This window comes from Scyliorhinus canicula, chromosome 12 (assembly GCF_902713615.1).
Source record: "Scyliorhinus canicula chromosome 12, sScyCan1.1, whole genome shotgun sequence".
NCBI classification, from domain to species: Eukaryota; Metazoa; Chordata; class Chondrichthyes; order Carcharhiniformes; family Scyliorhinidae; genus Scyliorhinus; species Scyliorhinus canicula.
The window spans coordinates 129800647-129818545 of NC_052157.1; the positions used below are offsets into that span (position 1 = coordinate 129800647).

General features: G+C 48.4%; 1 protein-coding gene across 1 annotated transcript in view; it reads left to right on the forward strand.

The window, feature by feature from the left end:
- Positions 1-2969: 2969 nt before the first annotated feature.
- LOC119975214 (acrosin-like) overlaps positions 2970-17899 on the forward strand; it is a 49167-nt gene continuing 34237 nt past the window's right edge. The window contains exons 1-2 of the mRNA XM_038814835.1: positions 2970-3238; positions 15528-15726. Of these exons, the coding sequence (XP_038670763.1) occupies positions 3139-3238; positions 15528-15726 (299 nt within the window). The 5' untranslated portion in view covers positions 2970-3138. The remainder of the gene's footprint in view (positions 3239-15527; positions 15727-17899) is intronic.

Below are 17899 nucleotides of genomic sequence, written 5' to 3' on the forward strand. Positions count from 1 at the left end.
TCATATGTTCTTATTACCTGGCTGGCAGGAGATTCACTCTCCTCACTGACCAACAGTCGGTTGCCTTCATGTTCAATAACACACAGCGGGGTAAGATCAAAAATGATAAAATCTTGAGGTGGAGGATCGAGCTCTCCACCTACAATTACGAGATTTTGTATCGCCCGGTAAGTTCAAGGAGCCCCCCCCCCCCCCCCCCCCCCGATGCCCTATCCCGAGGTACATGTGCCAGCGCACAAGTGGACCGACTCTGCATCCTGCACGTGCGGCTCCAGAAGGCAGACCCGTTGGTTGAGAGAGTACAGCTTCTCCCTCTCCACGCCAACCCGCAGTATGCCTATGTAGCGTACCCCGACGGCCGCCAAGACACAGTCTCCCTCAGGGACTTGGCACCAGCTGGGTCCCCACATTCCCCCCCCCCTCTGCCGCGGCACAACCCTCCCTTCCCCTGGCGCACTCCAGGATGATCCGCCCTCCCCTTGGTCCCACCCGTGGATGAAGATGAGGTCGACACGCTCCCGGAGTCACCGACGACCAAACTGACGCCTGAATCGGCACCACAACTGCAACGTTCACAACGCCAGATCAAGGCACCCGTTCGTCTAAATATCTAACCTCTTTCTTAAATTTGAATCAACCTGTATGTAAATAGTTTCCACCACCCCTGCTGGACTCTTTTTTTAACAGGGGGTGAATGTGGTAGTCACCACTGTTGTATTATATACTGCATACGAGGGTATTACAGTAAGGCCCCTGTACTACAGGTCGTACAGGTCGAGGGTAGATCCCTGCCTGCTGGCTCCGCCCAGTAGGTGGACTATAAATGTGTGGGCTCTCCAAGGTGCAGCCATTTCGGCAGCAGCTGCGGGAGGCTCCACATCTCTGCGTAATAAAGCCTCGATTACTCTCTACTCTTGTCTCGTAATTGATAGTGCATCATTCCCCCCCCCCCCCCCCCCCCCCCCCCCCCCCCCCCCGCTTCTCTCCCACTCCTCCCCTCTTCTCCTGCCCCTTCCCTCCCCGGCTTCCTGCCGCTTCACAAAAATGTGAGATGAGACATTTTGATAAAAGGAATATGGAGAGACAATACAAAATAAGGGATACAATTCCTAATAGGTTGCAGGTAAGAGGGGCCTATGTGTATATGAAGGTAGCAGGATAGGTGGAGGGAGCATTTAATAAAGCCTACAGTATCCTGGGCTTAATTAATAGGGACATAGAGTACAAGAGCAAGGATGTTATGTTGACCTTATATAAGACACTAGTTAGATCTCAGCTGGAATATTGTGCACACTACTGAGTACAACACTGTAGGAAGATCATGAATGCATCAGAGAGATTTACAAGAATGGTTCCCCGGCAGTTATTTTTGTAAGGGGCAATTTAGCGTGGCCCAATCAACCTACCTGGACATCTTTGGGTTGTGGTGGTGAGACCCATGCAGACACAGGGAGAATGTGCAAGCTCCATATGGACAGTGACTCGTGGCCGGGATCGTACCTGGGTCCTCGGCGCCGTGAGAAAGTTTCAGTTATGAGGGTAGATTGGAGACATTGAGACTGTTCTCCTTCGAGAGAAGGCTGAGAGGAGTTTCGATAGAGTTGTTCAAAATCATGAAGGTGCTGGATAGAGTAGATAGGGAGAAAATATTGCTGCTGGTAAAAGGATTGAGACCAGAGGGCATAGATTGAAATTATTTGCAAAATAAGCAAATGTAATGTGAGAAATAGCTTTCTCACATAGTGAGTGTTTAAGGTCTGGAATGCACTGTCTCGGAGTATGGTGGAAGCAAGTTCATTGCAGGCATTCAAGAGGGTATTAGATAATTTAAAAATAAATTAGAGAAGCCAATTATTTTTCTTCCATTTTAACACGGCCAATCTACCTACCCTGCACATCTTTGGGTTGTGGGGGTGAGACCCACACAGACACTGGGAGAATGTGCAAACTCCACACGGACAGTGACCCAGTGCTTGGCTGGAACGTAGGTCCTCAGTGTCGTGAGGCAGCAGTGCTAACCGCTGCACCACCACCGTGCTGCCCAGGGCTTTAGACAATTACTTGAATAGGGGAGTTGCACACTAAATTGTCCCTTAATTGAAAAAGAAAGAATTAGAACATAGAACAGTACAGCACAGAACAGGCCCTTCGGCCCTCGATGTTGTGCCGAGCAATGATCACCTACTCAAACACACGTATTCACCCTATACCCGTAACCCCCTTAACCTTACTTTTTAGGACACTACGGGCAATTTAGCATGGCCAATTCACCTAACTCGCACATCTTTGGACTGTGGGAGGAAACCGGAGCACCCGGAGGAAACCCACGCACACACGGGGAGGACGTGCAGACTCCGCACAGACAGTGACCCAGCTGGGAATCGAACCTGAGACCCTGGAGCTGTGAAGCATTTATGCTAACCACCATGCTACCGTGTTGCCCCTAAATGGGTACTCTAAATTTATTTAAAAATAAATAAATATTTACTTGAATAGAAGCAAACGTTTGGGAAAAGGGCAGGAGAATGGCAGTAAATCAAGAGGCTCGTTGGGAGAGCGAAGCAGACACGATGGACCGAATGGCCTCCTACTGCGCGGGAACAATTCTTTGATTCTGATGCCCTCCACCAGGTCACCTCCCCCTCGACTTCGACAGAAAATATTAAATGCATATTTGAATGACTGTCAAAAAAGAAAGTGCTCAGGCGCTATCATTACAAATTACACTGTGTGACCTCAGAAAACACATTCCTGAGGGAGCCATCACAGCTTTGGAAAGGAAAAAGGTATCGTCACTGGGAGGAAAACTTTGGTAGAAGCAACGGAAAGTGCCAGCCAGTGGATTAATAATATATATATATTTTTTAAACTCATGACAGGGGAGCCTCAGTTTGGAAACCTGGTTGTAAAATAAACATGTACATGGGACTCCAGGGAGAACCTGTATCAGTCGCCAAGTGCATGTGGAATTGGGACAGTGCTTGGGTTCTGCCTCACGGCTGTGTCACACACTCACTCTTTGCCCTGATTTCAGACGGATTGTGAAGTGAACGCCGTGATATTTTTCGTCACAATGTGGCAGAGTGACTTCACCGCAGGAGCTGCTGAAGTGGCTGCAGTCAAAGCAAGCCTGGATAAATGAGCGCGGATTTGCGTCCAGCTGTTAGCAGTGGCCTCTTGTTCTGTGCAGCCTTCTTAGCGGCTTTCATCGCTTCTACAAATGGGGAATCGCGATTAGGTAGGTTTTCTGCCAGAAACCCTCTCGTTTGCACCATCACTGATTTTTTTTTTGTGGGGGGGGGGGGGGGGGGTTTAAAAAGAATTGCCTTCGGTAAAAGAAAGCACAACATTAGTAATTGTTGGGGTTTGTGCGCACTAACATATAGTCCAATTATATCAGGCTTTAGAAATTTAGCCATTTATGATTGAAGGGAAGAAATGAAACAACGTTTTGCAAACAGGGATTACTGACCTTGCCTCCCCCCCAGTGCTACAAATGTCAACACAGTCTATGAGGCCCACTGACATGTCTAAGGATAGGAAGGAGGTGTAATTCTGGCTCTGATCAACAGAACTTACAGCATCCTAAAGTGTCTGAAGTTTCAGCTCGCACTTTCAAAAAATATTGAAACCATCTACTGTGGTGGGATTTGAGCCGGGGCCCCTGAGCATTGCTCTCGGCTTGTGGTTTACCAGTTCTGTGAGAGAAACCACAAGGGGAACAGTTGACAGGGAAATGTGTGCCCTTTTCTGTGGACGGGAAAGAGACTCCAGGGTGGTGTGTTGCCTCCCTGGTGCCAGGGTCAAGAATGTCTCTGAACGAACACAGGACACCCTGAAGGTGAAGGGTGAACAGCCAGTGATGGTAGTAGTACACAAAGGTACTAACGGCTTTGGCAGGAAAAGTGATGAAGTTCTGCAGAAGGAGTTCAGTGAGTTAGGCAGTAAGCTAAAAAGCAGGACCTCTAGAGTTGTAATCTTAGGATTTCTCCCTGTGCCACGCGCCAGTGAGGCTAGAAATAGGAGGATAGTGCAGCTAAACACGTAGCGTTTGAGGGAGGGTTTCAGGTTTCTGGACCATTGGGATCTCTTCCGGGGCTGGTGGGTCCTGTACAAGAAGGACGGGTTGCATCTAAACTTGAGGGACACCAATATCCTGGCAGGGAGGTTTGCTGGAGTCACTTGGGAGGATTTAAACTAGTATGGCGGGGGTGGGAACCAGGCGGTTAGCTTAGAAGATGTCATAACTGAAGGGGAAATAGAGAATAAAAATAAGAGAACAACATCAACCTCAGGCAGAGCAAAAAAGGTGACAAGTGTGACAAGGGAGGTGGTCAATGCAGGACTGAGGGTGTTGTACCTTAATGCGCGCCGTGTACGGAACAAGGTAAATGTGCTTGTTGCGCATATTGAAATTGGCCAGTATGATATTCTGGGCATCACAGACACATGGCTGCAAGAGGATCAGGGCTGGGATCTAAATATACAAGGATATGTATCCTATCGAAAGGACAGGCAGATGGGCAAAGGGGGCGGAGTTGCATTGTTAGTAAGGAATGAAGTTACATTGATAGCAAGGAGTGATACAGGATCAGAAGGCATAGAATCTCTGTGGGTAGAGTTTAGGAATCACAAAGGTAAAAAGACCTTGATGGGAGTTATGTACAGGCCCCCTAGCAGTAGTCAGAATTTGGGGGAGAAAATAAATCAGGAAATAGAGAAAGCAAAGTAAAAAAGGCAATATCACAATAATCATGGGAGACTTCAATATACAGGTGGACTGGGGAAATCAGGTTGGTAGTGGATCCCAAGGAAAGGAATTTGTGGAATGTCTAAGAGATGTTTTTTCTGGAGCAGCTTGTGACAGAGCCTACAAGGGAACAGGCAATTTTGGATTTGGTGATGTGTAATGAGGCAGACTTGATTATGGAACTTAAGAACAATGAACAAAGAAAATTACAGCACAGTAACAGGCCCTTCAGGGCTGTAGATGTCATATACACGGACTTCCGTGTGGTGAATGTACATCATGTAACTCACACTGTATAGTATTGCGTTCACACTGTATAGCATTGTGTCCTTGCGGGCTCTGTCTGTGAGCCGTTGCGAGGCTCTGCCCACAGGGGGAGATGAGGAGCTTGTACAGGGCTCCACCCTCGGCTTTGCCCATGGCTCCACCCATGGCCCCTCCCACTACCGGAAGTATAAAGTGCTGCAGCCTTGTGAGCCTGCCCTCAGTTCTTCTGGTCGCAGGCAGGCTCAGTTGTAAGTCTATTAAAGCCACAGTTTACTTCCTATTGTGTCTCGAGTGAATTAATGGTCACATCATTCAGTAAGGCGTTTGATAAAGTTTGATGGAAAAAGTGAAGTCGCAAGGGGTTCAGGGTGTACTAGCTAGATGAACAAAGAACTGGCTGGGCAACAGGAGTCAGAGAGTAGTGGTGGAAGGGAGTGTCTCAAAATGGAGAAGGGTGACAAGTGGTGTTCCACAGGGATCCATGCTCGGATCACTGTTGTTTGTGATATACATAAATGATCTGGACGAAGGTATAGGTGGTCTGATTAGCAAGTTTTCAGATGATACTAAGATTGGTGGAGTTGCAGATAGCGAGGGGAACTGTCAGAGAGTACAGCAAAATATAGATAGATTGGAGAGTTGGGCAGAGAAATGGCAGATGGAGTTCAATCCAAGCAAATGCGAGGTGATGCACTTTATGGTCAATGGAAGAGTCCTGGGGAAAATTGATGTACAGAGAGATCTGGGAGTTCATGTCCATTGTGCCCTGAAGGTGGCAACGCAGGTTGATAGAGTGGTCAAGAAGGCATACAGCATGCTTGCCTTCATCGGATGGGGCATTTAGTACAAGAGGCGGCAGGTCATGTTACAGTTGTATAGGACTTTGGTTAGGCCACATTTGGAATACTGCATGCAGTTCTGGTCGCACATTACCAGAAGGATGTGGATGCTTTAGAGAGGGTGCAGAGGAGGTTAACTAGGATGTTGCCTGGTATGGAGGGTGCTAGCTATGAAGAAAGGCTGAGTAGATTAGGATTGTTTTTGTTGGAAAGACGGAGGTTGAGGGGGGACCTGATTGAGGTCTACAACATTATGCGAGGTATGGATAGGGTGGATAGCAACAAGCTTTTTCCAAGAGTGGGGCTGTCAATTACAAGGGATCACGATTTTAAGGTGAGAGGGGGAAAGTTTAAGGGAGATGTGTGTGGAAAGTTTTTTACGCAGAGGGTGGTGGGTGCCTGGAACGTTTTGCCAGTGGAGGTGGTAGAAGCGGGCACGATAGCATCATTTAAGATGCATCTAGACAGATATATGAATGGGTAGGGAACAGAGGGAAGTGGATCCTTGGTTAAGGTGAAGGAACCCCACAGGGAGCAGTGACCACAATATGATATAATTTACCCTGCAGTTTGAGAGGGAGAAGCTGCAATCAGATGTCCCAGACGGTATTACAATTAAATGAGGGTAACTGCAAAGACATGAGGGAGGAGTGGCCAGAGTTGATTGGGAAAGGGACGAAGACAGTGGAACAGCAATGGCAAGAGTTTTGGGGGGTTATTCTGGAGGCACAACAGAAATTCATCACAAGGAGGATGAAACATGATAAGGGCAGGACAAGGCTCCATGGTCGACGAGGGAAGTCAAGGGCAGCAAAAAAGCATACAAAGTGGCAAGGGTTAGTGGGCAGCCAGACAATTGGGAAGCCTTTAAAAGCGAGCAGAGGACAACTAAAAAAGCAATAAGGGGGGAGAAGATGAAATATGAGTGCAAGCTGGCTAGTAATATAGAAAAAGATTGGAAGAGTTTTTTTTCAATATATAAAAGGTAAGAGAGAGACAAAAGTGGGACGACAAAGCTCCAGGAAAATCATGGGACAGAGGTGAGTGCAGTGGCCATCACTAAGGAGAAGATTCTGGGGAAACTGAAAGGTCTGAAGGTGGATAAGTCACCTGGATCGGATGGACTACACCCCAGGGTTCTAAAAGATACACGAGGAGATTGTGGAGGCATTGGTGATGATCTTCCAGGAATCACTGGAGGCAGGAAAGGTCTGAGAGGACTGGAAAGTGGCAAATGTAACACCGATGTTTAAGAAGGGAGGGAGGCAGAAGACAGGAAATTATAGATCAGTTTGCCTGACTTCGGTCATTGGTAAGATTTTAGAGTCCATTATTAAAGATGAGATTGCAAAGTACTTGGAAGAGCATGGTAAAATAGGACTGAGTCAGCATGGCTTTGTCAAAGGGAGGTCATGTCTGACAAATCTGTTGGTGTTGTTTGAGGAGGTAACAAGGAAGTTAGTCAAAGGAGAACCAGTGGACGTGATTTAGTTAGATTCCCAGAAGGCCTTTGACAAGGTGCTGCATAGGAGACTGTTAAATAAGTTAAGAGCCCATGGTGTTAAGGGGAAGATCCTGGCATGGATAGAGGATTGGCTGACTGGCAGAAGGCAGAGAGTGGGGATAAAGGGGTCTTTTTCAGGATGGCAGCCGGTGACTAGTGGTGTGCCTCAGGGGTCTGTGCTGTGACCACAACTTTTCACAAGATACATTAATGATCTGGAAGAAGAAACTGAAGGCACTGTTGCTAAGTTTGCAGATGATATAAAGATCTGTAGAGGGACAGGTAGTATTGAGGAAACAAAGGGGCTGCAGAAGGATTTGGACAGGCTGGGAGAGTGGACAAAGAAGTGGCAGATGGAATACAATATGGAAACATGTGATTTTATGCACTTTGGAAGGAGGAATGGAGGCAGAGACTATTTTCTAAATGGGGAATGCTTATGAAATCAGAAGGACAAAGGGACTTGGGAGTCCTTGTTCACAATTCTCTTAAGGTTAACGTGCAGGTTCAGTCGGCAGTTAGGAAGGCAAATGCAATGTTAGCATTCATGTCGAGAGGATTAGAATACAAGACCATGATGCACTTCTGAGGCTGTATAAGGCTTTGGTCAGACCCCATTTGGAGTATTGGGAGCAGTTTTGGGCCCCGTATCTAAGGAAGGATGAGCTGGCCTTGGAAAGGCTCCAGAGGAGGTTCACATGAATGACCCCTGTCCTCCCCAGATTTCTATTTGTCTTTCAGTATCTCCCCAGCTTTATCCCGAGGGCCTTTTTAAAATGGGTGAATAAGGTGATTTTGGGCTTTGTGTGGGCGGGTAAAACCCCGCAAGTGAAGAAAGTGTTGTTGGAGCGCAGTCGGGGGGGAGAGTGGGTTGGCGCTGCCGAACTTCTGCAATTACTACTGGGCGGCTAATATAGCCATGATTAGGAATTGGGTGGTGGGAGGGGGTGGGCGTGGGAGCGAGTAGAGGCGGCATCATGTAAGAACACACGTTTCGGGGCACTGATAACGGCACTCCACAAGCCCGGTGGTAGTGGCGGTTCTGAGAGTCTGCGGGCAGTGGAGGAAATATAGGAGAGCGGAGGGGGCATCGGCCTGGGCCCCGATTTACAACAACCATCGGTTTGTGCTGGGAAAACTGGATGGAGGGTTCCGGAGATGGCAGAGACCAGGAATTGAGAGGATGGGAGATCTATTTATAGATGGGAGCTTCCCTCGCTTGAAGGCTTGGGAGGAGAAATTTGAACTGCCAGCAGGGAATGGGTTTAGATATCTGCAGGCCCGGGATTTTCTGAGAAGGCAGGTTCCGACCTTCCTGCACCTGCCACAATGGGGGATACAGGACTGGGTAGTTTCCAGAACATGGGTGGGAGAGGGGAAAGTATCAGCTATCTACAAAGAACTTATGGAGTCGGAGGAAACTCAGATAGAGGAACTAAAGGGCAAGTGGGTGTGGTAAACCACTGTTACTGTATTATATATATTGTAGTAAACCAGTTACTGTATTGTATATATTGTGGTAAACCACTGTTACTGTATTGTATATACTGTTTGTTGTCTCTGCGGGCTCCGCCTGTGGCTCCTCCCCTCAGGCTCTGTATAAAGGTGGCCGACCTCTGGCCCTGCCCCAGTTTGGGATCAGTTGCCAGCAAGTTCTCATTTAGCTTATTAAAGCCACAGTTTTGTTCCACAACTCGTCTTTGTATAATTGATGGCACATCAGTGGGAGGATGAGCTAGGGGGAGAGATAGAGGCGGGTCTGTGGGCAGATACTTAAGCAAGGTTAACACATCCTCAACATGTGCCAGGCTTAGCCTGATACAATTTAAGGTAGTCCACCGGGCGCACTTGACAGTGGCTCGGATGAGCAAGTTCTTTGGGGTAGAGGATATGTGTGCGAGGTCCTCGGGAGGTCTAGCAAACCATGTCCATATGTTTTGGGCATGCCCGAAGCTTAGAGGGTTTTGGCAGGGTCTTGCTCAGGCTATGTCCACGATACTTTAAACACGGGTAGTGCCGAATCCAGAGCTGGCGATCTTTGGAGTATTGGAAGAGCCAGGAGGGCTAAGGGTGCAAGAGAGGCTGACGTTTTGGCCTTTGCCTCGCTGGTAGCCCGGAGCCGGATACTGTTAATATGGAGGGACCCGAAGCCCCCAAAATTAGGGACCTGGGTTTGTGACACGGCTGGGTTTCTCACTCGTGAGAAAATAAAGTTCGCCCTGAGAGGGCCAATGTTAGGGTTCGTTCGAAGGTGGCAACCGTTTGTCGACCTTCTCGGAGAAAATTTAAATGTCAGCTGAGGCAGGAATCTGGGGTGGTGGTGGGGGGGGGGGGGGGGGGGGGGGGGGGGGCTAGGCTATTGTTTCAATGATTGTGGGTGTGAAGACGGGATAGGGATGGAAATGTTTTATGTACCGTGTTTATGTTGCTGGTGCCGTTATTACTATTATATAAACTACGAATACCCTAATAAAATGTTTTTTACTGTCCGATGAAGACATTCAGCACCTGAACCTTAAAGGTGTCGGATAGCATTGAGGGTTCTCCCCGATAACAGGTTTTAATTTTATATCATTCTGTTAACCCATTGCCAAGGTAGTTTAGTGCCGGAAGTGATAGTCAGCACTTATGCTTAAATGTTCCTGTGCAAATGACCCACATTGCAGAGTCTCAAAGTGCTTTAAGCCAATGCAGTCCATTTGAAGTGTAGTCAGTGTTGTAATGTAGGAAATGTTGTAATCCTGTACCCTATGCACCACATTACATGGACATGGATCAGTCTTAACACATCAGCAACGTATATTTTATGTGGACTGTTAGCATTTACGATTTGATATCCACTTACCTGCCCTTGTGGGTTATAATTAAAGATTAAAACTTCTCGTAGTGACAGAAAATTAAAATGATTAATATGAAATTATAAAATCATTTGTACTAAAACTCTGAGACTGGGATGAATGGGGATGAGAGGCAGGAATTCCTGATCTTGCCATAATTTAGTGGGATTAGAATTTCAGCTTGAAGCCTGAAACAGGATTGGATCCAGTCACAATTGTGTGCGTCTGAGATATGGGGAGAATGGTGTCAGCATGCCTGGAGTAACAAAAAAAGTAATGCAATGACAGGGGTGGTTAGGGGGGTGGGTGGGGGGGGGGGGGGGGGGGGGGGATCCAGTCCCACAATGGCAGCTGTTAAAAGTGAACTTAGCGATGGAGGATACCAATATATGCCCACAATTGCTGCAAATTCACCTTCAGAAACATAGTAAACTCCCTACAGTTTTTGCCACAATCTAGTCAAGTGATGGATATTTAGGTTTTTCTGTGGCTTAAATTATGGCAAAGGAATAACATTCTCAGTGTAAATTTGCATGGCCATCTGAAGCCCAGAGCTGTTTCTGGGTTACCACTTTTGTGGTCAGGTTTTGCTAATTTTTCAGCTCACATTTGGCAGACTACAGTTAAAAAGGGAAATGTAGCACCAGATTGGCGGCCCTAGTTACGGCGCCTCTGCCGCTCCCGCCAGCGCGGTACTCCACCAGCCCTATAGTGGTAGCGGCTCTTCGGACCTGGGGCCAGTGGAGGAGGCACATAGGGGAAGTGAGAGCATCGGTGTGGACCCCAATCTGCGGCAATCACCGATTTGTCCCGGGGAACATGGACGGTGGGTATCGACTGTGGCGGAGGGCAGGGATTGTGAGGGTGGGTGATCTGTTCCTGGAAGGGAGCTTTCCGAGCATGAGCGCGTTGGAGGAGAAGTTTGGGCTGGCGGGAGGGAATGACTTTAGATACTTGCAGGTGCGGGATTTTGTGCGCAGGCTGGTGCCGTCCTTCCCAAGCCTCCCGCCAAAGGGGAGGCAGGACAGGGTAGTACCGAGGGGAGAGGTAGGTGAGGGTAGAGTCTCAGATATTTACAAAGAACTAGTGGGTGCAGAGGATAAACAGGCTGAGGACCTGAAGCTTAAGTGCGAGTAGGAGCGCGGGGTGGGGGGGGGGGGGGGGGGGGAATGGAGGACGGTATTTGGGCAGTATTTGGGAAGAAGCACTGAGCAGAGTGAACACAACCGCAACATGCGCCAGACTCAGTCTGATCCAGTTTAAGGTCGTGCACTGGGCCCACATGACGGTGGCCCGGATTAGTAAATTCTTCGGGCTGGAGGACAAGTGTGCCAGATGCGCCGATTCTGGTCGGGCCCCAAACTCAGGGGTACTGGCAGGGATTCGCGGACATCATGGTCTGGGTTTTGAAAACTGTGGTGGTAATGAGTCCTGAGGTGGCAATCTTTGGGGTGTCGGAGGACCCGGGAGTCCAGGAGGAGAAGGGGGCCGATGTCTTGGCCTTTGCTTCCCTGGTAGCCTGGCGACGAATACTGTTGGCATGGAGGGACTCAAGGCCCCCGAAGACCGAAGCATGGCTATCGGATATGGCGAGCTTTCTCGGTCTAGAAAAGGTTAAGTTCGCCTCGAGAGGTTCACTATTGGGGTTCGCCCGGAAGTGGCAGCCATTCATTGACTTTTTCGCGGAGAATAAATTGTCAGCAAGGGGGGGGTGGGGGGGGGGGGGGGTGGCTAGGGTAGAGTAGAGTAGGGGGTGGTTTAGGCAGGTCCTTGCGAGAATGGAGTTGTGGGTTGTACTATGCGTTATTTGCTTTTCTTTTTGTACAGCACTATACAATGTCATTGTTTTATGTGCCAAAAATACCTCAATAAAAATTGTTTTAAAAAAAAAGGAAATGTAACTGTTCCCATAAACTGCGCAATACATTATACAAAAACAATGTAGCCAACATACAAATCCAAATAATTTTTAGCTATCATCACAGTGCCAAAATCGTAACACAGATAATAGCTTGTGCTGACCTTTTTCAGTCTGCAATTAGTTATAGCAAGCACTGAGAATCCTATTCAAAATTTTAACCAATTGGGAAATGCACTGGCTGCAGACCGAAGCGTGTCTGTTGTGAAGGAATGTTACGAGTTTTGCTGGTAAAGGGACGAGTCATAGAGTTGTCATGTGAGTGTCCCTTTAAGAACGGTTTGTGTCTTATCACACGGCTTCAGTGATGTCATTGTGTGGGTTGAGCTGGGCTGTGGCTCTGTGAGTTTTTACTTTTGCTTTGAGTTTTGGACTGGTTTGAACTGCACAGGTTGAAAGAAGTGTCTTTCTCTATCGTCATTTTAAAAGGTGTTTCAGACTGCTTGGTAACTTAAAAGAGACAATTGCTTTCTGGAAGGAATTCAAATCTGCTGTTTGAAAATGGGAACAGAGGTCCAGGGAGCGAGAGAGGCTGACGCTTTGGCCTATGCCTCCTTGGTAGCCCAGAGATGGATAATGCTAGCGTGGAGGGACTCGAAGCCCCCAAAGTCAGGGGTTTGGGTTAGCGACATGGCTGGGTTTCTTAGACTTGAGAAAACTAAGTTTGCCCTGAGAGGATCAACGTTCGGAGAAAGCCAAACTGTCAGGAGATTCGCTAAGCGGGGGGGGGGGGGGTTTAGGGAGTAAGGGGGTAGGGGGGACTTAGGCTATTTTGTGTTTAGAGTAGGCAGGAACAGTCGGAGATGGAGGGGTGTGTTACGCACTGAATTATGTTTACATTTGTATTTATAGCGTTTATTGTTATAAAACCATAAATGCCTAATAAAATGTTTTTAAAACAAAAGAAAAGGGAACAGAATATCAATAACAACAGTCTTATACCAGTGAGAGTGCCGTGTACTGGGCCACGCCTTTGAAAACGGGTTTCTGGTTTTACTTGGATTTTGTTATTGAATTGGAACAGTTAAGGGGGAATTCATTAAGGGTTATACATAGATTACTGTACCTGTGTGGGGTCTTTAAGTTTGTAATTGATAAAAATTCTTTCTGTGTGTGTTTACAAATGTTAACTAAATTCTTAGAATAAAGCTTGTTTTTTTAAAATTAAAAACACCTAAAAGCACCTGAAAGGCAGGCTCTTGTGCTCACCCCAGCCAAAATCCACACAAAGTTGTAGGCCAGGTGGACTCCATAATACATTTTGGAGTTGTTCAACCTTGGCCCATAACAGAGTCATAGGGGAGCGATTTTCAGGCCACGTTGCATCCAGCGCAAATCCCGCTGTGCCTGAAACGGGATTTGTGCCGGGCACCAAACAGTGCGCAATGTTCCTGGACACTCCCAGCAGATGGAACCTGATTCACGCCCTCACTAGGCATGAAGCAGATTAGCATGTTAAAAATCAAATTTTAATATTCCGAATTGGCTTTAGGCGGAATTTTCCTTGCTCCTGCAATTCTCCCAGAGGCCGGCGCAACGTGAAACCGGCAGGAATCACTACTGGTCTCCACAAACGGAGTCCAGGCATAATGACCAAGCCAGGGGACTTGGGGGCCATTGTAGCTCTCCGGGGCGGTCAGGGCCATGGTGGGGTAGTACCTTGCCACTGCCCCTGCACCCCGGCAGTACCAACCACACTGCCAGGTTGGCACAGCCAGGGGGAAGTGCCACTTATGCCTAGGGAATGAAAGGGAATGGGATAAAGTGGCAGGGCCTTCACCTGGAGAAGGGGCGCTGGCACCGGTGATTGGGAAGGGGTCTTTGCCAGTGAGAGGTGGGTGGGGGGGGGGGGGAATTGATGCTTGGGATGTGGGAGGAGGGGATCGCTATCAGCCAGAAGGGGGATGGGAACTGCAGGGTTATTATGAGATCAAGGCGCCCTTTAAAAATGGTGCCCTGATCTCTGAGGATCAGGCCTTGGTGGCGTCTTGGGGTCCCGCACATCTCATTCACGGCGCAAATCACCCCAAACTCCAAATAGATACGGGAAGATTGCGATCAGCATCCCAGAACAGCCGCCGCAATTTGCACCTATTTACATGCCTGAAATTGCATGTGGTCATTTGGGGGGAAAATTCCACCCACAGCGTATTACAGCACAAAAAGAGGCCATTCAGTCCATTGTGTTTGTGCTGGCCATCAAGCACCTATCTATTCTAATCCTATTTTCCACCACATGGTCTTTGGCCATGTGTGCTATGGTTTTCAACAACTTTTAAATGTTGTGTGGGTTTCCACCTCGACCACCCTTTCAGACAGTGAGCTTCAGATTCCCTCCACCCTCTGGGTGAAAAAGATTTCCCTCAAATCCCCTCCAAATGGCCTGCCCCTTAGTTTAAATCTATGCTCCCTGTTATTGAGCCATCCACTAAGGGGAAAAGTACCTTCTATGTACCCTATCTATGCCCCTCATCATTTTGTACACCTCAATCAGGTCCCCATCTCAGCGTTCTCTGCTCTAACGGAGACAACCCAAGCCTAACCAGCCTCTCATCATAGCAGAAATGCTCCAGGCAACACCCTGGTGAATCTCCTCTGCACCCTCTCTTGTGCAATCATGGCCGGGGTCCTTCCCTACCTGGTGGGGCGGGGGGTCCCGGCGTGATGGAGTGGCGTGAACCACTCTGGCTCCGCACATTTAGGGGCCAGGCTCTCACCTTGAGGGGCTAGGCCCGCGCTGGAGTGATTGGCGCTCCGCCGGCTGGCGTGGATGGCCTTTGGCGCCATGCCAGTCGGGCCCGAAGGGACTTCACTGGCCGGTGTATGTCCGCGCATGCATCGGTGCATCAGCGGCTGCTGACGTCATCCCCGCGCATGCGCAGGGGAGGGGGTCACCTCCGCATTGCGAACGCGGAAGGAAAAGAGTGCCCCCACGGCACAGGCCCGCCCGCCGATCGGTGATCCCCGATCGCGGGCCAGGCCACCGTGGGGGCACCCCCCGGGGCCAGATCCCCCCCCCCCCAGGACCCCGGAGCCTGCCCGCGCCGCCTGCTCCCGCCAGTAAGGTAGGTGGTTTGATCCACGCCGGCGGGAGAGGGTTGACAGCGGCGGGACTTCGGCCCATCGTGGGCCGGAGAATCGCCGGGGGGGGGGGCGCCGACCGGCGCGGCGGGATTCCCGCCCCCGCCGAATCTCTGGTGGCGGAGGATTCGGGACACGGCGGGGAGCGGGATTGACGCCGGGCCCGGGCGCCCCCTATCTTTCCTATAATGTGGCAATCAGAACTACGTGCAGTAACCTTGCAGTGGCCTAACCAGCATTTTATACAGCTCCATCATAACGTTCTTGCCCGTATATCGTTCTGCCCTTCTTAGATTTTAAGCTAAGTAAATTCAAATGTTTTTCTTTTCAGAATGTGGGAAAAGAGCTGTACATGTAAGAACAAGCCAATCCCGAATAGTTGGTGGTCGGGATGCAGTGGAAGGCGCATGGCCTTGGCAAGTTAGCCTTCAAGTGACAAACAGACGTGCACACGTGTGTGGAGCAACAATAATCAGTCAATGGTGGCTCCTATCAGCAGCACACTGTTTTCCTTCCACAAGTGGATTCAAGTATGTTTTCCAGAGAAGTCTATTCTGTTAATATTCTGTTGGAGATGGTCGGGCTGCCTTGATTTGTTCATTTGTTCATTCCGACTTCAAAGTTACCATTGCACCATGATAAGCCAGAATATATTATTGAGACTGCAATTCAATTCATAATATCACAACAGATTTTGGAGGGAAAGTGCTTGAGTTTCCTGCACTAGATATGAGAGATGAGGGTGGAATAGATGGGGGGAATAGTAAGCAGTTTTAGGAGGTTGCTAGTTGTGGTGAAAAGTAGTCATGGTTAATCACGACCTTCCAGAATGATCCTGGAGTGCTGTCTGAATTTCTCTCCAGAGAGCAAGGTTCAGAAAGAAGACCTCTTCACTCAAGTTTGTGATCTCCATATTTTTGAGAGTGAAGATAAGTGAATGCTGTTTTCCATGTCCAAGATCATTGCACATAGTCACTTCCCAGCTGGGTGCACATCTCTCCTCCAACTCTCTTTTTGAATCCCTTGTCTTTATGTTCTACCTGCTTGTAACACCAAGATTGGAGGCCTTGTGGTGCAGTGGGTAGTGGCCCTGCCTCTGAGCCAGAAGCTCCAGTTTCGAGTCCCACCCCAGGACTTTATGGCCAAGGAAGGTGCATTCATAATGTAGTCAAACAAGTTGAGTGTCAACCTGCAAATCCTTCCAACACACACCAGTGGCAGGCAGTAGGAGTGGGAGACACCCTTGGTCAATCATGCTTGGTGTGGAATGGTGCCCCTCAAGCTATAAGCCTTTGGCGACTGAATAGTGACCTGTTCTAGGAAAGACCTCACTATGGAAACAGATGAAAGTCTGCCTTGTGCTCCACGAGGAGCGGGACGAGAAACAATAATAATGTAACTCCAAGACCTGCCTAGTCTAGGAGACCACAAAGCATCCTTTGTGACTTCAACCATTGCATTGTGATCATCTTCATCTCTCTTGTGACATTCAATATGGCCTTGCTCCTCCACTACTTTGCCCTCGTGATGTAACTTCACCACGACTGCTCTTGGGTGGCCATTGAAATTCCCATCCCCGCCCCACCCCCTGCCCTGTCAAATAGACCCAGGATGTCTACCATCAAAGTTGACGTCAGCCAAAATGAAAATATCACCCACAAGCTGCACAACATATGACTGAATAAAAAATAAAACTACACCTACAGAAAAGCACCCTTCCATTGCCACCTGCTGTCATCTATGACCGAGCCAGTTCTGCATCCATCCTGTCAGCTCACCTCTGATCCCATGTGACTTCACCTTCTGTACCAGTCTGCCACGAGGGAGGGACCTTGTCAAAGGCACTACTGAAGCCCATGTAGCCAACATCCACTGCCCTACCTTCATCACTGATCTTCATCACTTCCTCAAAAAACTCCATCAAGTTAGTGAGACACGACCTCCACTTCACAAAACCGTGCTGCTTCTCACTAATACATCCACTTGCTTCCAAATGGGAGTAAAACCTATCTCGAAGAATCCTTTCCAATAATTTCCCTACCCTGACGCAAGGCTCACCAGCCTGTAATTTCCTGGATTATTCTTGCTACCCTTCTTAAACAAAGGAACAACATTAGCTATTCTCCAAACCTCTGGGACCTCACCTGTAACCAGTGAGGATACAAAGATTCCTGTCAAGGCACGTGCAATTTCCTCCCTTGCCTCCCTCAGTATTCTGGGGTAGATTCCATCAGGCGCTGGGGACTTATCTACATTAATGTTTTTCAAGACGCCCAACACTTCTTCCTTTTTGATCTCAATGTGACACATACTGTCTACTCATTCTTCCCGACTCATCATCTGTCAAGTCCTTCTCTTTGGTGAATACTGATGCAAAAGTACTCATTTAGTACCTCTTCCAATTTCCTCTGGCTCCACGCATAGATTCACTCCCCTATCCTTGAGTGGACCAACGCTTTCCCTGGCTACCCAATTGTTCTTCATATATGTGTAAAAAGCCTTGGGGTTTTCCTTAACCCTGTTTGCCAATGACTTTTCATGGCCCCTATTAGGCCTCCTGACTCCTTATTTAAATTCTTTCCTACTTTCCTCAAGGTTTTCATCTGTTTCAACTCTTCTAGCCCTTACAAATGCTTCCTTTTACTTTTTGACTTGGCTCACAATATCCCTCGTTATCCAATGTTCCCGAAACTTGCCATATTT